The 26,865-nt window shown below is 34.6% G+C and overlaps 1 protein-coding gene across 1 annotated transcript; it reads left to right on the top strand.

Annotated features, from left to right (window-relative positions):
- Positions 1-24,457: 24,457 nt before the first annotated feature.
- Positions 24,458-25,592, top strand: LOC120858425 (calmodulin-1-like). Its single transcript, XM_040234483.1, has one exon. The coding sequence runs from the start codon at positions 24,524-24,526 to the stop codon at positions 24,971-24,973; it is 450 nt and encodes a 149-aa protein (XP_040090417.1). The 5' UTR covers positions 24,458-24,523; the 3' UTR covers positions 24,974-25,592.
- Positions 25,593-26,865: the final 1,273 nt, after the last annotated feature.

Here is a 26,865-nt window from a genome sequence, read left to right as displayed (position 1 = left end):
TCTTTCTTGCTTTTGCACTCCGTTCTTGGGTTTTTTGATTCTGCTCACATATCTCAGTCTTAGTAGTGGCTGTAATATCTCACTTGATCACTTTATCTCACTTCCTGCCCTGTTTTTCTGAACACATCTTAGTCAATTTTTTTCAGGTATCACCTTAAAAGTCATGCTCTTTAGGTACTTAGGAATGTTTATCATCTCACCATGCTCCTGATTTTGTTTAGCTTCAGCTACTAGAGTATCACATTTTTTTCTCTTCTGTTTTAATTGTTTGTTTTCTGATTTATGTTGTAAGCACTCAAAGGAAAGACCACATCTGTCCTGCTCTCCATTTCAAATTTCACTCCTCACACAGAGTCTAAAATATTGTTTGTTAATTAATTATTTCTTCTTTGTAAATCCTTTGCCTAAAATGGTAATGTGATTGGATTGTCAACATTTAAGTCAAAGATGTGGGAATGGGAATTTTCAGAGGGAATGATATAATATCCAGCACTATATATTAAAATAAATCTTAACTCTTACATTAATAATTATAAGAATATTTTTTTCTAACTGAATTTCAAGTGTGTGAATGAAAATTAGCTTGATCAGTTTGGTATTGTATTAGTAGTGCTCAAACTATGAAAACAAAAATGTACTAGATGTGTGTGTGTGTGTGTGTGTGTGTGTGTATAGTACTTTGGCAGATACCACATTTGCTATTTATACAATGCCTCAAAAGCATGTAGTAAAGAGGAAAACAATCAAGGAATAAGTTGGTTAATATATCCTAACAAATATATAGAACTTAAATATTCCCTTTTCTATCATATATTTCAGAATTAAGAAACAAAGCAGAGGAAAAAACAAACTTTGGATAAATAAAACAATAGAGAAAATAAATGTGTCTAAATAACCTATGCATTTATTTTGGCCACATTAAATTTCCCTGAAGCACTATTTTGGCATACTACTTATTGAATAACAAATATATCACAAATAAATATTGACTTGGATAGGAAAACATCTATGGCACCTAATTCTAGACTGTTATATGGATTTCTAAACTGAGCTGAGTATGAATTATGAGTTAATTTGGCCAAATAACCAACATGTCTTCTGATATCCTGCCCTGGATAGCATGAGAGAAAAGATTTCTTTCAGCGACATATGAACCTAAACATTTGAAAACTTACAAAGCCCTTCTGCATAATCATAGCTTTCCTAGTGTTTTTGAAATATGTTTTCCCACATTAAAACAACTATGTGTGTATAACAATTGATTCAATGTGTGAAAAACATATGTGTGTGTGTGTATACACACACATAATGATCTGAAGGAAGAAAGAAGTAGACTCATACAGGAGTTAATAGCTCATACTGTCTCTGCCTTAGATGTTAAATAAAATATATCTTTTGCCACTTGTATTAAGAATTTGGGTAAAATACTGAATTTTTCTCTATAATTTCCATTCTAGGATCATTTTAAGCATTCAGTGAAACAAGGAATGTAATTAGTCCAGTACTTGGCTCAGTACTTATATTAGTAGTAGTAGTTGCATTGGTGTGATCATTTTTAAAAAAAGATCAATTTTATTTTTATTATGTTTTAAATTTCTAATTTGACTTACTAATAGTTCTTAGTCCCTTGAAAATAAAGACATATTTTCCACCACATACTTTGTTATTCAGGGATAGCAAATGGAGAGAACTTATTTTCATAACATACACTTTTCCAGTGAGGAAATAAATTAACAGGGAATTAAATGTGGATGTATCAAAAATATATATTTCAAAAAATATATTTCCCAAACAAACAGAAACACGACAGCAAAATCCTTTATGAGCAATGTTAAGGAACTATTTCTTTTATCTAACATTTTAATTTTCTACTTTTTAAAGAAGCACTACCTTTAAACTAGTTTAAACTAGAGGATATATTGCAAAATGTCTGATCTCCTGCTCAATACTTATATTTATTCTGCAGAAGACATTTGCCATACAAAATTACAAGAAAATGGAACAGCTATAAAAATCTTCTGCATTGTAAATGGAACATTAAACAATGCATGCTTTGTCACATTTCATTGGGACAGGTTAGAGATGTGACATCAAATAATACATTTCAGAGATGAGATAAGGAAATTAGATACTAAATGGTTTGTAGCTCTCAATTTATAAAACTTTCAAATATCATTTAAGAAATGACATATCCTAGAAGAGCAACCAACAAAAGCTTCTTCTAAATTCTTGAATTAACAATTCTTCAATTAACATTTTTTATTTTTTTGTTTTTTAATATAAATTTATTTTATTTTAATTAGAGGTTAATTACTTTACAATATTGAATTGGTTTTGCCATACAATTAATATTTTTTAAAGATAAAAAAAGTGTTTTGTTCAGTGGTATCTGAATCCCTACATAAAACCTTTGTTGGAGTCACTGTCAAGCATAATCTGTGTACCTATTCAAGGTTGCATGATGCATTAACTACTTTTAAAAGTTTAGTTAAAATAAGAAATTGTATTGAGTATTTGTAATAGATTCTTTCAAAATGTTCAGTATCAAACACAATGAATGGGTATGTGTGAATGTTGTATTTCAGTTTTTTGAAATAAAAGGACACTTTTATTTTACTAATAAGAACTCAGTCTTATAGAACCCAAGATAAAAAATAAGGGTACAATCCCTAGGACAACGAATGTTGGATTGTTGATGGATTGGTAGGGTTTTTGGCAGCTTCCATCTCATAAGCAGCAGGGTATTCAGAGCTAGTAATGACAGAAATACTTTCAAAAGAGAGCTGCAATTATAATGAATTATAAAGTATTTATGGGGAAGTTCAACCAAGCAGCTTTATGTCCTAAGGAGAAAAATAAACAAACAAAAATCAAAGAATCAAAATAAAAATCTTAAAGAAGACAAAAACTTTGGTTTAAAACTAAAGTAAGCATAAAGCAAAAATACTCATTGGAAAAGACTCTGATGCTGGGAGGGATTGGGGGCAGGAGGAGAAGGGGATGACAGAGGATGAGATGGCTGGATGGCATCACTGACTCGATGGACGTGAGTCTGAGTGAATTCCGGGAGTTGGTGATGGACAGGGAGGCCTGGCATGCTGCGATTCATGGGGCCGCAAAGAGTCAGACACGACTGAGCGACTAAACTGAACTATTACTTATTGTAATAAAATATAATACCCAACACCTTAAAAAAAAAAAAGAATGGACAGGAAATAAAATCCATATATATATAATAGTGACACAGTAATTCTTTTTGATTTTCAGAAGTTTAAGGCATATATAATTTTATTTTATTTTATTTTTTATTTTTATTTTTACTTTATTTTATGTTACAATACTGTATTGGTTTTGCCATACATTGACATGAATCCGCCACGGGTGTACATGAGTTCCCAATCATGAACCCCCCTCCCACCTCCCACCCCATATCATCTTAAATAGTTGCTTTCTATTTGGAAATTTTGAATGTATACTTTATAAAATAATTCTTAATACCAATAAACTGAAATGTCAGACTATACTAGTATTATGGAATTGTAAACATCTAAATAACCATTCAATATTTATTTACTGGGCCTTTCTGTGTAAGACACATGTTAGATAAAATGAGAACTTAAAAATGTGTACTAATAGTTTATTCCTGCCTGAGCCAAGTTATCTACCTTGTGTAGAAACAGGTGAGTGGGCAACTGATGTAGATATTCACTCTGTGGGCTTCCAAAGTGGCCCAGTGAGTAAAGATCCACCTGCAGTGCTGGAGATACGGGAGACACTGTTTTGATCTCTGGGTCAGGAAGATCCCCTGGAGGAAAGAATGGCAGCCCACTCCATTATTCTTGCCTGGAGAATCTGATAGACCGAGGAGCCTGGTGGCCTACAGTCCATAGGGTCACAAGAGTTGAACACAACTGAAGTGACTCAGAATGCACGCACGTATTCACTCTGTACTTTCGATAAAGTGCTTCTGATATTATTCACAAAGGAGAGACATTAATTCTCCTCAAAAGATGAAATGTGAACTGAAACTTACAGGCAAATGTATGACTCTAGCTGATAAAATTTTGTAATCAGTCTGAGTTTGGGAAATGAAATATAAAAATCATAGTTGACAAATGTACAAGGTATGTTCTAGAGACAGATAAACCCAGTTTATCAAAATGAGTGAATGCAATAGCTTGGTTTCAGGAAAGAGGAGTTTCAAGAAAGGGGAGGATGGGGGAATTATAAGTGACGCTGCAGAGAATAAGCAAGCCTGGGTTGGATAACAGAAAACCATGAATGGAACCTCATTCTTTGAAATGTGGAAAACTAATGTAGATTGTTGGGAATGAAAGTAACATGATCACAGAGGGCAAATTTGAAAGAATTCCATCAAGGTGGTTAGTATTCTAAGGAAAAAGGCAACAATACTCTGAAATATTATGTGTTGGAAAGGAGGGATGAAAAGATATTTCTGGGTTAGAAATAATGTTTATTCATCGTTGAAAAATGTTTAATGTCACGTGTCACACGCTGTTCTAAGACCTAGTGATATAATAGAAAGATTTTCAAAACAAAAGAAGTTTCCTACTCCCCACTCTTGGGGAGTTTATGTTCTAAATCAGACTGGTCAGGAAAGGCTTCTCCAGGAAGGTGATGTAAAACATAGAATGTGATAGTAAAGAAGCAGTCGGTCACAGGACAATAGACAGAAGGAGTGCTTCAGATGAAGTAGGCAGTTGGTGCAAGACTCCCTGGTAGCTCAGACGTTAAAGAATCCACCTGCAATGTGGGAGACCTGAGTTCAATCCCTAGGTTGGGAAAAACCCCTGGAGGAGGGTATGGCAACACACTCCAGTTTTCTTGCTTGGAGAATCCCCATGGACAGAGGAGCCTGGTGGGCTGCAGTCCATGGGGTCTCAAAGAGTCAGACAGGACTGAGCAACTAAACACAGCACAACAATTGGTGCCAAGGGCTACTGAGAAGGAAACATAGAAACTTGGTGTTTTCAAAGGACAGGAAGAAGGTCTCTATGCTTGGAGCCTGAGTGACAGAGGATGGAATGGTCAGAGGAAGAAGTAGATAGAACTTTATAAGCCACCATGGAGTATTTTGAACTTTTTTGTTTGTTTGTTTGTTTAGTCAGTTTGAACTGGAAGACAGTAAGTAGAAAAGTGACAGATTTTAGTTGGTGGTTTTATAATCTTATTCAAGCTGTCTTATTTTTTAAAAATGGGTATTACAAAGTCAGATGAATAGTAGAGAATGTCTCCAGTGCTTTGGCTCTGTCTGACCTGGATTGTGGGTCCACTATGAAAAAAAGAAAAAAGAAGAAGAGGCTTAGGAATTAAAATAATGAGTTTGTTTTTTCTCTTACTTTTGAGTGTAAAGAGTGTAAAAGTGTAACATTAGAGATGCCTAGGAGAAAAATGTCACAGAGGACAAGGGCTGTAATGACATATGCTATAGAGAAATCAGGAGTGATGAAGACAGAGAAGATGTAGATTGATTTATCAATTACAAGGTCGTTGTAAATCATCCAATGGCACCTTGCTAAAGCAATGCGAATGGAAGCCAACTTATTAAGGTTAACATGGAGACGAGAAGAGAAGCTATCTAATGAATACTATTTATAAAAATTTAGCCATGTAAAAAAGGAAGAGATTCAGGTCTTTCAGATATTTTATAATGCCAAAAGAAAGTCTTTAAAATTGAAGCAAACATAAAAAATCTGATCTCTATAGTTTATTTGACCAACTTTCTGCATTTTCAGTTTTGGAAGTAATGTGTCACTTGTTCATGTTTACAGATATTTTAAATTTAGAAACAAATTGGTTGTACATAATGCTTTGATTTTCTTTGTTTGCTTGATATAATGAAAATGAATGAAAATATTTAAAATATGGAAAGTAATTTAATACATATAAATTTAATTTATATGGTTTTATTATTGTCCTATTAAGAAGTTCATTGAAGGACACTATTATTAATTTAATAGGGTCATTAAGTAAATGCAAATGACCCAAAAATGAAGCTTTAAGTAATGTTTCCAAGGTTTTGCCTCCTCCCATATCAAAGGTAGTTAAACTCAGTTTGAAAGGCAAACTTCTGGTTTAAAATGGTATGACTAAATATTTCTAAGAAACATTTTACAGTTCAAATGACAGAAAGAGTTGTCTGTGAATCCAAAGCACCTTTTGGTGTATTGCCTCACTTGATCCTCATGACAGCTTAAGAAGTATGCAAAGTTGAGGAGATTGAATCTTAATGAGGATGAATCAAATTTTACAGTTTAGCAAGAGTAGAATTAACATTTTTGCCCCTAGTTTTATGATACTTAAATTGGAGCTTTTGCCAAAAAGCAATGTCTAAATATATTTTAAGAAAGCCAATAATGAATCCAATAAATCTTACAATTTATTATTTTTTCCTGTCATGGTTTCTAGAAAGTTCAGAAATCAATTTTATAATTATAGGGGTCATATATTATTTTAATACTTTATCATTATTTTACATTGCTTTATCATTGTGTGTGTAATCATTTTTGGTTGTCATTTGATATGAAAGTGTGTTGTATTTGAAACTAAACACAATGATTATAAAGGATAAATAAATGAATGAATGAAAGTACCAAATTTTCCCTTGAATTTTGGTATATATTGAAGAGCTCTTTATTCAGCCATTTCCATTCTAGTAGCATATTCAACTACTATTTATTTAGTAAATATTCACCAACTGGTTATTAAGCATATTAATTAAAAGAACAATATGATACACAGTATGAGCAGAAGATTCTTTTCAAGGGAGGGCTGTCTGGTTATTCATGAAGAGATTCGACAAAATGGTCTTTGAATAATGTGAGTAGGTATCTAAGTTTTAGAATTAAAACCATGACTTTTCTGGCAAATAGTAGCTCCTTCTATTAAGGGTGTATATAACCTGTATAGCCAGGTTAAAAAAAATACTTTGATATAAATCAGCTCTACAATGTATTCATTTAAAGTAAAAATATATCTGCTGAAGGAAATGCACTTGTATTATCTGCTAAATGCTTTTTTGTTACAAAACAACATGGGAAAGCCAAATTATCATCATAAATCATACATTTGTTGGTGATAAGACCCCCCAAGAGTAAACAACAAAAAGTATTATTAGCTGCATTGCATGGTGAAATGGAGAACTAAACATGCTTTATTTATTTATTTTTACAACCCTGTTACTGTTACTGTTAGGGCTTCCCAGTGGCATTATTGGTAAAGAACCCATCAGCCAATACAGGAGACATAAGAGATTCGAGTTCCATCCCTGGGTTGGGAAGATCCCCTGGAGTAGGAAATGGCAATCCAACCAATCCAATTTTCCAGGTATTCTTGCCTGGAAAATCCCATGGACAGAGGAGCCTGACAGGCTATAGTCCATGGGTCTGCAAAGACTCAAACAAGAACAAGTGACTCAGCACACACAGATAGAATTAAGATATCTTCTTGTTTTTACTAAAATTAAATGTCCTAATTTTTTTTAAGATAAACATTAATAAATTAGCTTATTCTCCAAGATTGGTACTAAAAGGAAGTGGAGCATACTTTTCATTGGTTTCTTCATGTTATTGATTTTCTGTTTGTGAAGAATCCTTGTGAATTGTGACCCAATAATAAACCATAGGGTGGCAAAGAGTCGGAAATGTCTCAAGTGACTTAGCATGAAGCAGGCTCAACCCTATTACTAGTATAAAGTACTTGTAATTTATTTTTGGTAAGACAGCTTTGTAAACCATTGGGACAAGCCAGTTATATGCTTTAGCCTTAGAATTCTTTGCCCTGGACCCTGGACTAGATCTGGAAATCCCTTTCTCAGTGAATGTTCTTCTCATATATCCCAGAAGAAATAACATCTGCAGTGGATTGAAAAATTTTTTAATTAATTCTACTATTTCATTTGGTCTTTCTAATATGTATCAGTGTCCTATGCATCATTCTATTTGTTGAAGGTGATTTTGCATATATCTGGTATAATCAATTATGAAATGGCTATAATATTAGTCACAGAGCAACTTTATTTTCTCATTTGCAAGTTCTTAGAGACATTTATTTTCCTACTTATGAAAATAAATAAATAAATATAATATTACCATCAAATATATATAGCAGTATATCCAAAGTATATTTTAAATATACTTCCCTCAGGCTTAGCCAGTAAATCATCTACCTGCAATGGAGGAGACCTGGGTTCGATTCCTGGGTTGGGATGATCCCCTGGAGAAGGAAATGGCAACCATTCCAGTATTCTTGCATGGAGAATCACATGGGCAGAAGAGCCTGGTGGTCTACAGTCCATGGGGTCACAAGAGTCAAACATGACTTAGTGATTAAAATTAAACAAACAAAAAAATATATATAAAGTATATTTCAATATACTTTTAAAATGCATATTTTTGAAAATCCTATGTTTTTTTTGGAAAAGGTGATGACAGAGGATGAGAGGGCTGGATGGCATCACCGACTTGATGGATGTAAGTCTGAGTGAACTCCAGGAGTTGGTGATGGACAGGGAGGCCTGGTGTGCTGCGATTCATGGGGTCGCAAAAAGTTGGACACGACTGAACAACTGAACTGAACTGAACTGAACTGATGCTTTTTTAAAAATAAAATTGATAATAATTATCCACTGGCAAAATATACAAGCAAACAAACCCCACATCCAGGGACAGTGGATCTGATTCCACAGTTATTTAGAAATAATTTATCCATTTTTAATAATGATTCAATTATAGTTTTATTATATGATCTTCCCTGGTATGTTTCCTTCTTTAATTTGGCATTAATTATTAGTTTAATTTTAAGTAAATTTTAATTTTTCAAGTGAAAAAAATATTTCTAATAAGATTAGGTAAATGATAATGTGTCTGCATGGTAAATACTGTATTAAAGAATATTGTTTGAATTGTATCAATGTGTCTGTTTCACTAATAAAGTACTGTAAATTTAGATGTATTCAAAATAAAGGCATAAGTGTATCACTAAATTGATTATTATTCAACATTTCAGCAGGCTTTCTCAGTCTTTCCACACCTCTTATCTCAGTGAGTAACTGAACATATGGCTTTGTAGGATTCTCTGGAGATGAAGAAAGGAGTGATTTTTTTTTTCTTTTAAGAAATTGATTCCAGTGTGTGTAGTGAGCTTCTGCGTCTGTGTGTCTCTGTGAGTACTTGAATATGCTGCACAATATGAAACTGGAGGTTTTTGCTAAGGGAAATCATGTAGCTATCCATCATGGGGTAGGGAATGGGGGTAGTCACTTACAGAGTGCTTCTTCTGCTTTCTGGAATTAAGTCACCAAATGTGCAAAGTTACTGAGTAAAGGTAATGAGGTCATTCATATGATATGATAACTGTATGACTACAGATATGGGCAAAGGATATATAGACATACATGCATACACAAGCATATGAAGAATTTACTCTCTCAAGAAATAGTCTGTATGTAAATATATACATACATATATATATGATAAGAGATACATATAAATATATGATAAAGTTTAGGTCATTAAAATATGTTAGGGTAAAGTTTTTTTAGAAAAGTCAAACTCAAATTCAATGCATGCAACTATGATTTCAAGCAGTAATGGAGAATTTATGCTGGTCTAAAAAGTTGTTTACATGAATATTTAAATACATGGTGGTGGGTGTTAAGTCCTTATGGTATTAGGAGTTTATCACTTAAACCTTTAAGTGGAATCACAGCAGTTTGTTTTAAAAGTCAGTATATATAATTATTTTATAATTGTTGAAACAAGATGAATAATTTTTTATTTCATCTTAAAAATATGAGTATATATGTTGCTTTTAAAATTCGTTTAGGAAGTAATTGAGTAAAGAAATTGAAAAATACTGTTGAAATATATAAGTTGAAAAGGAATAAAATAGGTCATCGTAAGATAAGAAAAGAGTAGACTAATGTATTTCATATTTGGAGAGAGGATTCAGTAAGGCACAATAATTGACTGCCTGAAGCAGGTTAATGTGGGACAAAGAAAGAAGGTGTAAAATATCATGGTAGCTTTAAAGTCTGAATATCAAGAATACTGGAAGATTTGAAGTGTCAGAAGATAGTTTTAAACTTTTCTTGGTTTCCATTTGGCAGAATTCACCTAAAAAGATTCAGGGACATGAGTCATTTAGGTCTTCCAAACTATTTAACCATTTATCTAGTCAGGTTAATTTAAGTACTAAAATATCTCAGCAGTTAAAATTTGTTATTATAATTAAGGAAAATAAACACATTACCTTTATCAACTGAAGTTATATTCTGAATCATCTAAACTTTTAATTCACTATCTCAGTATTTTCCTTAATCTATTGTTACTGTTGTATTTGGTTTAAATTGAAAATTTTGTAAGATCATAAAAGCTCCTCACCATCACTCCTTCTAGCGTCTCAGCTTTTATGTTCAAATACCCCATTTCAATATTTTGCATGTGGCTATTAGTACAGTTCTAACTAAAACTATATACACTTGTATAAACATACTCACACACTCATACACACATCTACTTAAAGTCAGCTTCAGCAAATAACTTGATATATATTTAAGTTTTCTAAATATATTGTGTAAAAGTAAAAATTACGAATAAAACTTGATTTTGCACATACACTGTTCACTGACAAGTAGAAAGGATAGATCCAAAATATAATTCAATAGTAGGGTAATATGAAAAAAAATTGAATAAATTTCAACATACAGAGGCAAAGTGATCCTGGAGTACTAGAAATATGTGAAGGAGCCTTCAAAAGCAAGGTGAACACTGAGGGAAGCTAAAGGAAATATAAAGTCAATCCAATCAAATCAACTAAATCAAATCATATAAAGTAAAATAAAATGAAATAACAGATACATGTGAAGAACTTAATGACTTTGAGGGGTTCAAGACTGCAGTGGAAGAAGTAACTGCAGATGTGGTAAAAATAAACAAGATAACTAGAATTAGCAGTGGAGCCTGAAGAGGTGACTGAATTGCTGCAATCTCAAGGCAAAAGTTTCATGGATGAGGAGCTGCTTCTTATGGATAAACAAGGAAAGTAGTTTCTTGAGATGGAATCTACTCCTAGTGAAGATGCTGTGAAGATTGTTCAAATGACATTTAGAAGGTTGTTCAGTCATTCAGTTGTGTCTGACTTTTGAGCCCATGGACTGCAGCATGCCAGGCTTCCCTGTCCTTCACCATCTCCCGGAGCTCATTCAAACTCATGTTCATTGAGTCAGTGATGCCATCCACAAATCTCATCCTCTGTCATCCCCTTCTCTCCACCTTCAATCTTTCCCAGCATTAAGGTCTTTTCTAGTGAGTTGGCTCTTCATATCAGGTGGCCAAACTATTGGAGCTTCAACTTTAGCATAAGTCCTTCCAATGACTATTCAGGATTGATTTCCTTTAGGGTTAACTGGTCTGATCTCCTTGCAGTCCAAGGGATTCTCAAGAGTCTTCTCCAACACCACAGTTCAAAAGCATCAATTCTTCAGTGCTCAGCTTTCTTTATGGTCCAACTCACATCCATACACGACTACTGGAAATACCGTAGCTTTGACTAGATGGCCCTTTGTTGGCAAAGTGATGTCTCAGCTTTTTAATACACTGTCTAGGTTTGTCATAGCTTTTTTTCTGATTTAGAATATGACAGAAACTTAGTAAATAAAGCAGCAGAGCTTGAGAGGATTGACTCTAGTTGTAAAAGAAGTTCTCTGGGTCCGATGCTATTAAACTGCATTGCATGCCACAGAGAAACCTTTGGTAAAAGGAAGTGTTAATCAGTGCAGCACATATGATTGCTGTCTTATTTGAAGAAATTTCTATAGCCACCTCAACCTTCAGCAACCACCACCCAGATCAGTCAGCAGCCACCAACATCCAAGTAAGACCTTCCACTTTAAATTAAGTACTTTGTTCTTTTAGACATAGTGTTATGACACAATTAATATAATACAGTATTTTTTCAATATTACTTTTATATGCACTGAGAAGCCAAACAAAATTCATGTGACTTTTTAATTAAAATACTCTATTCCAGTGATTGGAACCAAACCCACAATATCTCAGAAGTATTTCTGTTTCAAACCCCAATCTAATCTAGCCACCCTGTCTCACCTGAGGAGGGAAAAAACATACTCAGAAATACTTGTGAGGTTCACAGTCCAGAGGAATAAAATCACTAAAATTGAGACCTAATCTTAGGAGCACAGAATGCTTGCCCTTCTTCACTGCTGAAGACTATAGCACTAAAGGCCTATTTCCAACAATTCCTTTTATCTAATTTAACCAATTCCCAATCCAATGAAAATGAAATCAAATCAAATCAGTCCCATCAAATGATTTTATCATTTTGTGATGGGAATTCAGCATTTATAATTACAAATGAAAGAGTAGACTGGTGTTTCTGAAACACCACTCAACTAGTAGTATGAAGAATGCATTGGCAGGGTACTAAGTGCAAAAATGAAAGCATATATTTTATGTATTCATGCTATCATAATTTCAGTCCTTTTAGTTGTCTGCAATTAATAATTTGTTCAACTTTATTACCACGAGGAACATCAAGTTATATATTAGAAGAAAATAAATGTACTCTATCATTTACTTCTGATAAGCCTGATGTTAATGTCATGCATTTAAGTATAGATTTTTTTTTTGTCTTCAAAGTTTTTCTAGGGGAGACCCCCTCTCCATCCTATTTTATTTTATTTTATTTATAAATTAAGAAAAAAAGCCAATTGATTGAGGAAAGTAGAAGATTTTGAAATGATTTTCTGAAAATGTTCAAATTTACTTGGGAATTTTACTTATTGTTCTTTTAAAAGCTACTACTTAGTGTTTACTTATTGTTCTTTAAAAGCTACTACTTTACTGGAGCCTACATTATGCTCAAGGAAACCACTAATAAACAGCAATAATAATGACATGGTAAATTGTCTCTAGTGGATTCCTATACATTTTAATAATGACTTGTAGAACAAGATTAAGCTATATAGTTAAGAATAATCAGAAAGCATGTATACAGGTGACATCCTTTATTGTCTTATTTCATATTATTAGATGTTGATACATTGTGGGTGTAATAAAAAAAATCTATTCAAGACAATGGTATTAAAAAGAAATCAATAATTACATCAAGGAGAACAAGTCCAGAAAGCAGAAACAATAGGTGAATTTAAAGTATTCATAAAAAAAATTCATTTTGGGAATATTTGAACACTTGAGATTCTGTGCCATGCACCTAAAATATTAAGGCATACAAAACTCTTGCATAATTTCACCATGGTTTGACTTTTTGCACAGCTGGATTTAGTTTATTGCTTTAGCAACATGGATTCTCATCAACACAGTCTACATTTGATTTCAAGATTTTGTGTTAAAAGCACTGGAGAAGATTTGAACAATTGGAGAATAATTTCTTGAAATGTAGATTTTGTCAGGCAGGATTACCATAAATAGCCTTTGATATTTTCATTTAGAAAAACTGTCAATATATAAATATCCAAATATTCAGAAAGCCAGGATTATAAAAGTCATGATGCTTATTTAATCTGTCAGGCTGCCTTTTAAGGGAAAGTGTTGTTCAGTATCCTTAAAGTTTAACACTATAATTTGTCTACAAATGTGGTAATAGAGTTTGGATTCATGAACCTTAATTTAATGTGTAAAATACTGAGAAAAATTTCCAGAGCATTCCCAATTGTATGTATTGAAAGCTAAGTTATACTGGATAATTAGCTTTAAAATGTATATACTATTTATAGTTTGAAATAGATCCCATATTGCATTATCACTCCCATTTTACAAGTGGGAAGAGTAAGGTACAGTGAATCTTAATTGTTTGGCTCAGAAAGTGGCATTCAGAAACATTTAAAAATATATAAATATATGCTCTTTTTGTTCCCTTTTATAGAATCCATTTTCCGTGTGGATAGGAATTATCAAAGACAAAACTGCACTGGGCAAAGCTTTAGAGGTAAGAAATATTTTATTCAAGGCTATTCATAAACAAATGGGACCTAATTAAACTTAAAAGCTTCTGCACTACAAAGGAAACTATAAGCAAGGTGAAAAGACAGCATTCAGAATGGGAGAAAATAATAGCAAATGAAGCAACTGACAAACAACTAATCTCAAAAATATACAAGCAATTATATACAGCTCAATTCCAGAAAAATAGACCACCCAATCAAAAAATGGGCTAAAGAACTAAATAGACATTTCTCCAAAGAAGACATACGGATGGCTAACAAACACATGAAAAGATGCTCAACGTCACTCATTATCAGAGAAATGCAAATCAAGACCACAATGAGGTACCATTTCACACCAGTCAGGATGGCTGTGATCCAAAAGTCTACAAGCAATAAATGCTGGAGAGGGTGTGGAGAAAAGGGAACCTTCTTACACTGTTGGTGGGAATGCAAACTAGTACTGCCACTATGCAGAACAGTGTGGAGATTGCTTAAAAAACTGGAAATAGAACTGCCTTATGACCCAGCAATCCCACTGCTGGGCATACACACTGAGGAAACCAGAATTGAAAGAGACACATGCACCCCAATGTTCATCACAGCACTGTTTATAATAGCCAGGACATGGAAGCAACCTAGATGTCCATCAGCAGATGAATGGATAAGAAAGCAGTGGTACATATACAGAATGGAGTATTGCACAGCCACTAAAAAGAATACATTTGAATCCGTTCTAATGAGGTGGATGAAACTGGACCCTATTATACAGAGTGAAGTAAGCCAGAAGGAAAAACACCAATACAATATATTAACGCATATATATGGAATTTAGAAAGATGGTAACAATAACAACGTATGCAAGACAGCAAAAGAGACACAGATATATAGAACAGTCTTTTGGACTCTGTGGGAGAGTGAGAGGGTGGGATGAGTTGGGAGAATGGCATTGAAACATGCATAATATCATATATGAAATGAGTCGCTAGTCCAGGTTCAGTGCATGATACTGGATGCTTGGGGCTGGTGCACTGGGATGACCCAGAGGGATGGCACGGGGAGAGAGGAGGGAGGGGGGTTCAGGATGGGGAACACGTGTATACCTGTGGTGGATACTTGTTGATGTATGGCAAAACCAATACAATATTGTAAAGTAATTAACCTCCAATTAAAATAAATAAATTTATACTAAAAAAAAGGGGGCTATTCTAATAGCAGGGATGGAGGGAGAGACCAGAAAACAGTCCAAACTCAAGTCTACTGAAAAAATAATGCAGAAATTTTTAAGAGGGTGACCAGGGGATGTTCATGAGCCACCCATGTTTGTAAATAGAAGTTCTCTGGAATTCTGTATAAATTTGAACTTGATAACTTAATTTCTGATACTTTATTCTTGGAAAACAATCCAAGAATCACACAAATATATTTTTGCATATTCTATTTAATCTAACATTATTTATGATAGTACAAATCTGGAAATTTTCCAGCTGTGCAGCACAAGGAAATTGGTAAACAAACCATTGTATCCAAATGAGAGCACACAATATAACCATATAATGGTGTTTGAGGGGTGTTATTATTAACATAGTATAATATTCATAATAGTAATTAAATAAAATCTATAAGATTATATACATATTTATATTCAGTATATACCTACTTTTGAAAAACTATTGCACTTATTAGAAAACATAGACTCAGATGGGATAAATGTTTAGCAGTTTTTAGTTTTGAATCATGAAACTAGGGTGTTATTTTTCATAATTATTGTATTTCTTAATATTCAAAAAATAAAACTTTTTTGCATAATAATGGAAATGAAGAAAACAGAGCAACATTAAAGGGGAGAGAAAGAAAAATATATGAGAGGTATTTGAAAATATGAAAAATATGAAACTACAAAATGAGGTTAAAAAGATTATTGATTTCATAGAAAATTAGCATTCTATTAGTAACGGGTTGTTTATTTAGGATTATTTTACTGTGACAAATAGAAAAAGTCAATTCTCACTATGTAAATCTTACCAGTAAAAGAATTATATGTATATGATATATAATTATATGCTAACTATAAATGTACTTAGAAAAATATATATTGATACATATTAGATGAATACATGATTGTGGCCAGATCAGTGACATGTTAATGCAAATAGCTGGCTTTAGTCACAACTGAAATTGGGTCATCAGGCCTGTCACTGTTGTTTTTGCTTTTGTGCTGTCTGTAATTTCTGGTGGGTGCAAACTTTGGTGCCACTATGTTGAACATATTTTTGTTTGTTAACAAATTAATATCCAAGTAGCTGGAAGTGTATCCTGTATCAATATGTATATTCAAGATGATCAAACATCTTGGCCAGGAAATATGATATTCTAATTGGACAAGTTTAGGTTGAAGTCCTCAGCACTTCCATTACAAGAAGTGAGGGGAGGAAAGATGAAACTCCAGATGAAAATCAGGATTCTCTTTAATACATGTGAAAGAATTCAGTGTATGAGAAGAATCAGCTGGTCACTAAAAACATGAATTTTACTGGTATAAGTTAGAGATTGTAACTAGCTAATTAGAAAACTACCATGAGTATTATAATTATTGTACTGCTACTGCTACTGTTGCTAAGTCACTTCAGTTGTGTCGGACTCTGTGCAACCCCATGGACTGCAGCCTACCAGGCTCCTCCGTCCATGGGATTTTCCAGGCAAGAGTTCTGGAGTGGGTTGCCATTGCCTTCTAGTTAATGTATAAATGACATGAATTAATGCAAAAACATTAATATTTATATCACAATATAATATAAAATGTGTTAACTATGTAGAAAAGTATTAATTGAAGGTTAGCATGACTATGGTATAGTAATTCTGTTAAAGAAAACACAAATTAAAGGATGTTTCTAACATTACCTCACAAGATTTATGTGGTTTTATATAAGTTTTGTGAAAAACACATTATTCAACTAAAATTAAACTTTATCTCCTTGAAAAAGTCAGTTTTAGAAAGTAATGAATAAGTGCAAATGTACGGAACTAAAGAGAAACATTTTTAGAGAATTGAAGTTTATGGTTTGAAAATTTTTAAGTAAAAAAAAAAAAAAAGTGAGTCAAAAGTCATTTCTAAAATCCATTTGATTCTTAGCACATCATATACTTACAGCACCTTGCCTGATAATCTGTTAATAGGGGTAAATCTGAAGAAAGTCCTGCTTTAGAGAATCCAAGCTCAGAGCAAGACTGTTTGAGCCTGAATTTCATCTTTATCATTTACCATCATGACTTATCTCATTGTGCTTCAGTTTCTTTATCTGAAAGTAGAACTTAATTCAGCACTTCAGTTCAGTTCAGTTCAGTTCAGTCGCTAAGTCGTGTCCGACTCTGCGATCCCATGAATTGCAGCACACCAGGCCTCCCTGTCCATCACCAGCTCCCAGAGTTCACCCAAAATCATGTCCATCCAGTCGGTGATGCCATCCAGCTATCTCATCCTGTCATCCCCTTTTCCTACCTCCTCCAATCCCTCCCAGCATCAGGGTCTTTTCCAATGAGTCAACTAGTTTCAGCTTCAACATCAGTCCTTGCAAAGAACACCCAGGACTGATCTACTTTAGGATGGACTGGTTGGACATCCTTGCAGTCCAAGGGACTTGCAAGAGTCTTCGCCAACACCACAGTTCAAAAGCATCAATTCTTCAGCACTCAGCTTTCTTCACAGTCCAACTCTCACATCCATACATGACCACAGGAAAAACCATAACCTTGACTAGATGGACCTTTGTTGGCAAAGTAATGTCTCTGCTTTTGAATATGCTGTCTAGGTTGGTCATAACTTTCCTTCCAAGGAGTAAGCATCTTTTAATTTCATGGCTGCAATCACCATCCACTGTGATTTTGGAGCCCCCAAAAATAAAGTCTGATACTGTTTCCACTGTTTCCCCATCTATTTCCCATGAAGTGATGGGATCAGATGCCATGATCTTCGTTTTCTGAATGTTGAGCTTTAAGCCAACTTTTTCACTCTCCTCTTTCACTTTCATCAAGAGGCTTTTTAGCTCCTCTTCACTTTCTGCCATAAGGGTGGTGTCATCTGCATATCTGAGGTTATTGACATTTTTCCCCTCAATCTTGATTCCAGCTTGTGCTTCTTCCAGCCCAGCGTTTCTCATGATGTACTCTGTATATAAGTTAAATAAGCAGGGTGACAATATACAGCCTGACATACTCCTTTGGAATTAAATGGATTACTCTCATACACCCACAGAAGCATACATGCATTTATACATATGTGCAGATTAAGACAACAGTGTCTGACATATGGAAAGCATTTCAAAATATTTGGAGAAGGTAATGGAACCCCACTCCAGTACTCTTGCCTGGAAAATTCCATGGACGGAGGAGCCTGGTAGGCTGCAGTCCATGGGGTCTTGTTAATAAAAATCAGTCATATTAGATATTAGCATCTTGAAACACAACTATTTCCTAACAAAACTGATCATTTTACCAAAAAAAAAAAAAAAAGCCAATACTTGATCCAAGTTTAACTTATTTCAATTTAAATTGTTTGCTTGCTGCTTGGTTACAAGAAAATTGTAAACATTAAAATTAATTTTCTGTAAAAAATTTTTGTAAAATTTTCTTTAAAATAATTTGGCAGACCACTGTTGTGCACTATAATTGGGCAATGACAACAAAACTCCAATAATCACAGAACAATTGAAAGCAGTTTGTCCTATAACCACAATTATTTAAAACAGAAAGTGTCTTCATCAGGATATCTATTTTTGTATCTATACTTGTCTACCTCATAATATTTTAAGAATTTCATTATTCAGAAATTACATTCTCTGGCTACCATCAAGTCCCCCTTGAAAAAAAACAAATTAATAATGAATCAGACAAAAATTGTAAGCACTAGCATTCTGTGTTTTCACACTGACTTAGGAGAGCTAGCTGGATTTCCCTAACCAGTTTCAGAGTTAGTAAGAATGCTATTTCTCAGAGAAGCAAATTATGCTGAAAATAAGAGCAATTTGATTTAGTAGCTTATGAAAGAGCAGAGACAATTTCAGGCCACATCCAGGACCTGTTTAAAGAGTGTTAAACTTCATATGGGTCATGACTCTGCCTAAATCTGACTATAGTCTTAAAAACGTCATTGTGAGTATTTATTCCCTACACAATAAAATATTGAGCTTCAGAATCTCAGGTGAAAGCAGTGTGGCACATAGAGAAAAGTGAGCTGTTTCAAGTAGTGTTTGGATGAGACTCTAGCAAGACTCTGAGTGAAAGTATCTTTCACTCATGTCGTAAGTAAAATATCAGAAAGATGGAGTTTATTTTTAACTGAAAAATATCACTTGAAACAGCAGAATTGGTGAGTGGCATATCTATTTCCTTTTGTAGATCAAGTCACTTGATATTTTGCATCTGGTATCAACAGTTAATAGGTGACTGCATAGAACATGGAAAATGATAGAGGGGCAACTTATTGAGTATTTAGTCCTTAATCTATTTTTAAATGATTGGCTCAACCAGAAACTTAACACTAGTGGGGACTTTTTGTCATGTCTATGACACCGCCATGTTCAGTCTTGTCCTTCCATAACTATGGAAATTATTATTAGAGAACAGAATGTAAATATTTTAAATCATAATATAATATATATAATATATAATATATATTATGGTAGAATTCTATTAAATTTGTGCTTATCATTTCTGGCAAAACTGCTTCAGTTGGGGCTTCCCTGGTGACTCAAATAGTAAGGAATCTGACTGCAATGTGGGAAACCTGAGTTTGATCCCTGGATTGGGAAGATTCCCTGGAGAAGGGAATGGCTACCCACTCCAGTATTCTTGCCTGGAGAATTCCATGGACAGAAGAGCTTGATGGGCTAGAGTCCAAGGAGTTGCAAAGAATCAGACACGCCTGAGCGACTAATGCACAACACACATGTTTGTAGCCATATCTCCCTCTTTTTCATGTGATGGGAGAGTTAATCTCATTCTCAACTTCAGGAGGAACCACTGATCAGTTCAGTTCAGTTCAGTTCAGTCGTGTCCAACTCTTTGTGACCCCATGAATCGCAGCACGCCAGGCCTCCCTGTCCATCACCATCTCCTGGAGTTCACTCAGACTCACTTCCATCGAGTCAGTGATGCCATCCAGCCATCTCATCCTCTGTCGTCCCTTTCTCCTCCTGCCCCCAATCCCTCCCAGCATCAGACTCTTTTCCAATGTGTCAACTCTTCACATGAGGTGGCCAAAGTATTGGAGTTTCAGTTTCAGCATCATTCCTTCCAAAGAACACCCAGGACTGATCTCCTTTAGGATGGACTGTTTGGATCTCCTAGTCCAAGGGGCTCTCAAGAGTCTTTTCCAACACCACAGTTCAAAAGCATCAATTCTTCAGTGCTCAGCTTTCTTCACAGTCCAACTCTCACATCCATACATAGTTTGTATCTGTAAGAACATCCCTTCCTCTCTGTTTGTACTTATTGGCTAGGTATAAACACATTAATCATTCCTTAACCTTGACACTCTTGCCATTTTGAATGTGGTAATTCTTTGTTATGAAGTGTTGTTCTGCACACTGTAGGGACATTGAGCTACATCCCTGTATCTGCTTGCTGAACTCCAGTAGTATATACCAGTCCAGTTGTGACAACCAGAGTGGTGTCCAATTATTGTCAAATAACCTCATGTGTGCACAATTGTCCCTCGTTGAAGAAAAAAGAAATGTAAATATATATATATATAGATAGATAGATAGATATGCATAATTTAGAATTTAACAACTAATGTTAAATATATATATATTATATATAATGTATATATATACATACTTATATTAAAATTTATAATTTAACAAGTAATCCTTATCTTGCAGCAAATGAAAGATAAAACCAGAATACTGCCATGCTCTTCAATATTATATTCCAACACAGAACATGGATTTTTCTTAAAAATAAATAAAATGGGAAATGCCTGATACATTTGAATATGATAGTTCATGCCAATAAAAAATTCGGCTCTGACAAAAAACAACTGTCTATATTTTGCTCAGTGAATAATTAATAACGCTGATATTGCAGTGAAGTATGCTTTAGAGGGCATTATATAATGATAAAACACTTAAGCTTAAGGGTTTTTAGATAAATGTTGATAAGCAAGCTGTTGCTTTATAAGTAAGCTGTTTTCTTCAAGTGAGAAAATTGTTATCCTTAAAAGAAAGCTGCTTGCTCAGATGAGAAAATGGGTTGCCCAATTAAACTTATTTATATTAATATTCTGAAGCAAGCAGTGAAAAGATGTGCTAGTTTGATGTTTTATGTTTCCTAGAACAAAGAAGTTATATTTGCTGAAATGGTCTCAGTCCTAATGAAAAGTAGGAGGGCAAGGGTCTGATACTTACCTCCCTTCATAGTTTTAGGGGTAGCTTTTCCATACATGTACCAAGTTGATTCTTATCACTTTAATTTTCTGATATCTTTCAGAAGGTAATAGGTTTATTTTTAACTTAATCTACTTTATTATAATTTTTTATTTATGGAATTTATATGAACAGGTATGCTTTGAAACTTCCTGTTACCTGAGACCCTATTCATTTTACTGTTATGAATGTAGTTGACTTTATCACCCTACTTTTTCCTGACATCTTGTCTTCCACTCCTAAGATTATCATCAGAGTGGACATATTTAAAATTGACCAAAGACAAATTATACTCTCTTCTCTGGAAATTTATCTCTGGAAAGCAAATTATTTCTTGGTGATTGATATAAAAACTCAAGCTCATGGGAATTTGCTGTATGGCTCAGGAAAATCAAGCAGGTGCTCTGTATCAACCTAGAGGGATGGGCTGGGAAGGGAGATGAGAGGGAGTTTCAAAAGAGAGAGGATATATGTATACCTATGTCTGATTCATGTTGAGGTTTGAAAGAATACAGCAAAATTCTGTAAAGCAATTATCCTTCAATAAAAAATAAATAAATTTTTCTAAAAAAGCTCAAACACTTTGAGTTTCCAGTACTTCTTTCAGGTAGCTGTATTTGTGTGTGTACATGTGTGTATGTCTTATGGGTCACCATATCCAAGGAAGAGTTGAGTTACAGAAAGAAATGGAAGAATAAAGCAGACATTTAGAAAGAAACAAAGATGGGATAAAGGGGGAAAGTATTGATGGCATCAGGTCTGGCTACATAATTTGCAGGGCCCAGTGCTGATGAAAAGATGAGACCTTTTATTCAAAAAGGCAAAAACACGTGCAGCCATTAAGGGTCAGTCAGTCAGTAGGTCAATCGTTCAGTCATGTCTTACTCTTTTGGCCCTCCAGGCTCCTCTGTCCATGGGATTCTCCAGGCAAGAATACTGGAGCGGATTGCCATCCCCTCCTCCAGAGGATCTTTCCAACTCAGGGATCAAACCGGTATCTCTTATTTTCCCTGCATTGGCAAGTGGATTCTTTACCACTGTGCCACCTGGGAAACCCAACTGTTAAACGTACTGAAACATGAAACTTTTTCGCCATCTTTTGCAGTCTCTTTCTTTACCCATCAGACGGTTTTAATATCCCATGAAATGTTGTGCCTCCTTGAGAATGAGGATACTTGCAGAGCAAGTGCAGACCCTCAGAGAAGTACCGGTGATGTATACTCGCTCTGCTCCCCTATGCATCTCCTTTCCCACCAATCAGACATTGGTCCAATATGTGATCCAGCCAAGGAAAGTCAATCTTTCCATAAGCCAGTCACCCCCAACACACAGTGACAAAATTCCAAAGGGATTAGGATTCCTATGCAGAATGATCAGTACCTGAATTATGAATATGCAACAGCTCTAACCTGCCAAGTTGTTCAATGAGAGAGCCATGGCTTTGCCAGCTTGGGGTGAGGATGGCTGCTGCCCATGCTGCATTCCTGATTCTGACTTGTGCCCAGGTCTCTACAGTCACTGGGTAGGCCGAGGGTTGTAGGGTGTCAGTGCAGGGGCCAAGGCCTTGGGGAGCAAGTGCATCAGGGACCAGTGGGCAACTGAGAGCAGATATGAGCTGGCAGGCCAGGGTGCCAGAGGACAGGGGAACAGACAGCTTAGGAAAAGGAGAGGGGCAGGGAGCAAGACCACTTTGGTGCCTTGGCTCCCTGTGACATATTCCATTTTCCTATGGAACTCCACCTACAAATATAATTTGAGAGATAAATGGTAATTTCAGGATTAACCACAGAATATTAACTTTTAAGCCCTACTCTTTCTGAGTGAGCAGCTCTGAGTGACTGTTGTAAACTCATGCATCTGACTCTGGTGTGTATTACTACCCCTGTTGTTGTTCAGTTGCTCAGTCTGATTCTTTGCAACCCATGGACTACAGCACGCAATCCTGTCCTTCTCTATTTCCCAGAGCTTGCTCAAACTCATGTCCATTGAATCAGTGATGCCATCCAACCATCTCATCCTGTCCCCTTCTCCTGCCTTCAATCTTTCCTGTCATCTTTTACAGCCTCGGATTTAAGTTTATTCCTGAGACCTATCTGTATCCATGTCCTTGGATATTTGCTGACAGTCAGGCATCCTTACACCTTGCTCTCATTTTTTGCTTAATGTAGCTATAGTTAGAATCATTAATTTTTCATTCTCTATATTGGCTTATCTTTCTCCCTTTGAGTTTTTCTGCCTTTCCGCTGTCCCATCTCTCCATATTACTCCATCACTGTAACTCTCTCATTCTCATTTACATCTTTGATCCTAGAATTTATTGTGGAATATAAAGTCATGAAACACCTAGTATGACTCCAATTTCATGACTTTGATATAGAAGAAATGAAGTTTTCTCAGAGAGGCATCTCCCCCTGAATCTCATGATACTGTATTATCTCTTCATGATGAAGAATGAACAAAAAACACTTAAAAATTAGTTTGAGCTAGTATCTTATTTCAGAATTCAGTAAGACAACTTTTAGATTATTTTTAATTAATTAAACCTTTAATTAGCTAAAATAACTCAGAGACCCTAATATTAACAGCCCTCAAAATTTTAAGAAATAATACTCCCAAAATATCCAAATGTTAATTTCAATTGAGGCTCTTCCAGTAAAGGGCAGCTGCTGTTAGCATGTTAGCATTCACAAAGAAAATTATGACTTTTAGATACACATTTTAGAATAAAATGGAAGACTAGTATTTATAAGATGAAAGAATGTTACTGATGTAATTTCTATCATAATTCTAAAATACTTTTCTTAGTACTAAAAGAATACAAATATTGATGTGCTCTGTGACCTAGAAAAAGACTACACAGATAAATAGGATGAACCAGAAAACCAAGAAAACATTGCCTCTAATAAACAATGGATCTATTCCAAGCTGTTGTTTTGTGTTACATTCCATTCTTGTTAATTTGAAGTTTACAAAATATGCAGAAACTTTTGTCTACCCAGTGATTTGTCTATATAGTTTTCCACTCTATTTTAAGTTGTTTTAGAATTAGTCCGAGTGGAGCGAGCGAGCTGAGTAGTTGTGTGATTGAGTCCCGGAGACCGGTAACGCTTGCAGCATGGCTGACCAGCTGACTGAAGAGCAGATTGCAGAATTCAAAGAAGCTTTTTCACTATTTGACAAGGATGGTGATGGAACTATAACAACAAAGGAATTGGGAACTGTAATGTGGTCTCTTGGGCAGAATCCCACAGAAGCAGAGTTACAGGACATGATTAACGAAGTAGATGCTGATGGTAATGGCACAATTGACTTCCCGGAATTTCTGACAATGATGGCAAGAAAAATGAAAGATACAGACAGTGAAGAAGAAATTAGAGAAGCATTCCGTGTGTTTGATAAGGATGGTAATGGCTATATTAGTGCAGCAGAGCTCCGCCATGTGATGACAAACCTTGGAGAGAAGTTAACAGATGAAGAGGTTGATGAAATGATCAGGGAAGCAGATATTGATGGTGATGGTCAAGTAAACTATGAAGAGTTTGTACAAATGATGACAGCAAAGTGAAGACATTGTACAGAATGTGTTAAATTTCTTGTACAAAATTGTTTATTTGCCTTTTCTTTGTTTGTAACTTATCTGTAAAAGGTTTCCCCCTACTGTCAAAAAAAAATATGCATGTATAGTAATTAGGACTTCATTCCTCCATGTTTTCTTCCCTTATCTTACTGTCATTGTCCTGAAACCTTATTTTAGAAAATTGATCAAGTAACATGTTGCATGTGGCTTACTCTGGATATATCTAAGCCCTTCTGCACATCTAAACTTAGATGGAGTTGGTCAAATGAGGGAACATCTGGGTTATGCCTTTTTTTTTTTTGAGTAGTTTTCTTTAGGAACTGTCAGCATGTTGTTGTTGAAGTGTGGAGTTGTAACTCTGCGTGGACTACGGACAGTCAACAATATGTACTTAAAAGTTGCACTATTGCAAAACGGGTGTTTTATCCAGGTACTCGTACACTATTTTTTTGTACTGCTGGTCCTATACCAGAAACATTTTCTTTTATTGTTAACTTGCTTTTTAAACTTTGTTTTAGCCACTTAAAGAAAATCTGCTTATGGCACAATTTGCCTCAAATCTATTCCAAGTTGTATATTTGTTTTCCAATAAAAAAATTACAATTTACCCAAAAAAAAAAAATAAGTTGTTTTAAAACATAACTCTCTAGATATAATGCTGAAAGGATACAAATATAGTTATTTTTAGTTCATATTTTTAGACAAAGAACCTTAAGTCTTCACTGAAACACTATTATAACCTCAATTTTTGCTCCCTTGGCACCCTTCTTCTTCCATTGTACTGTTTTTTAAATAGTTCTTTCTCTCTCTCTTTCTCTGTGTGTGTGTATATATATATATATATATGCTTATTTATATGTATATATAAGCTCTTTCTCCCATCTGACATTTGTCTATTGTTCTTATATTTAGTAACAATTTCAAATGGGTTAGAGATTTGAGAATTGAGACAAGATATGAATCTGTTCAATACATTTTGAAGCTATAAGCATAAGAAAGTGAAAGTGAAAGTGCAACTCTCTCAGTCATGTCTGACTCTTGGAGACCGCATGGACTATACAGTCCATGGAATTCTCCAGGGGATCTTCCCAACCCGAGGATCAAACCCAGGTCTCCCACATTGCAGGCAGATTCTTTACCAGCTGAGCCACAAGGGAAGTGCAAGAATACATTTAACTGGAGTGGGTAACCCATCCCTTCTCCAGTGGATCTTCCTTACCCAGGAATCAAACTGGGTCTCCTCTATTGCAGACATATCTTTTACCAACTGAGCTATCTGGAAAGCCCCATATGTATGCATATATATTTGTTGAGAATAAGGTAAGATATATACAAATATATATGTAGTATGTATGTGTCTTACCTTATCGTCAAAAATAACATTGACCTTGTTCTTTAATGAATTTGACCACTATAAAATTATTTTTCATGATTTCCCTTACTTTGTCTGATTTAAAATTTGATGAAAGATTTGCCCCTACACCTTCTCTTTACATTTTATATAGTAACTTTGGGCAGCCTACTCTATTCCCATTATTTCGTGTGGCCAACATTGAAACCAAACCTTTTTATATGTGTCCTTTAAAAGACTGAGACATTTCAGTTCTAGCCTGAATTTGGGGGGCTTTCTTTTTTTAGTGTACATTGTTGTTTGAATTTTGAAAAATGTTTTTTTTTCCTACATCTATTGAGATAGTTTTTTTTTAATTTTTCTTTTTTTATTCTGTTAATATTAATATCAGTTCCATTTGTCATTACATCTGCCTCACATGTATATCTTGCTCCTTAAATTTTTCAAAATTTAAATGTACATTTCCAAGATAAACTCAGCTTGGTCCTTTCTATACACTGTTTGATTAATTTTACTAAAACTGAATTAT

Source organism: Oryx dammah, unplaced genomic scaffold (assembly GCF_014754425.2).
Source record: "Oryx dammah isolate SB20612 unplaced genomic scaffold, SCBI_Odam_1.1 HiC_scaffold_29, whole genome shotgun sequence".
Lineage (NCBI taxonomy): Eukaryota > Metazoa > Chordata > Mammalia > Artiodactyla > Bovidae > Oryx > Oryx dammah.
The sequence above is the reverse complement of the archived record's forward strand: the minus strand, read 5'-3'. Positions and strand labels throughout refer to the sequence as shown.

Coding starts and splice junctions, on each gene's coding strand:
- LOC120858425 (XM_040234483.1), top strand. CDS start 24,524: ATGGCTGACCAGCTGACTGAAGAGCAGATTGCAGAATTCAAAGAAGCT.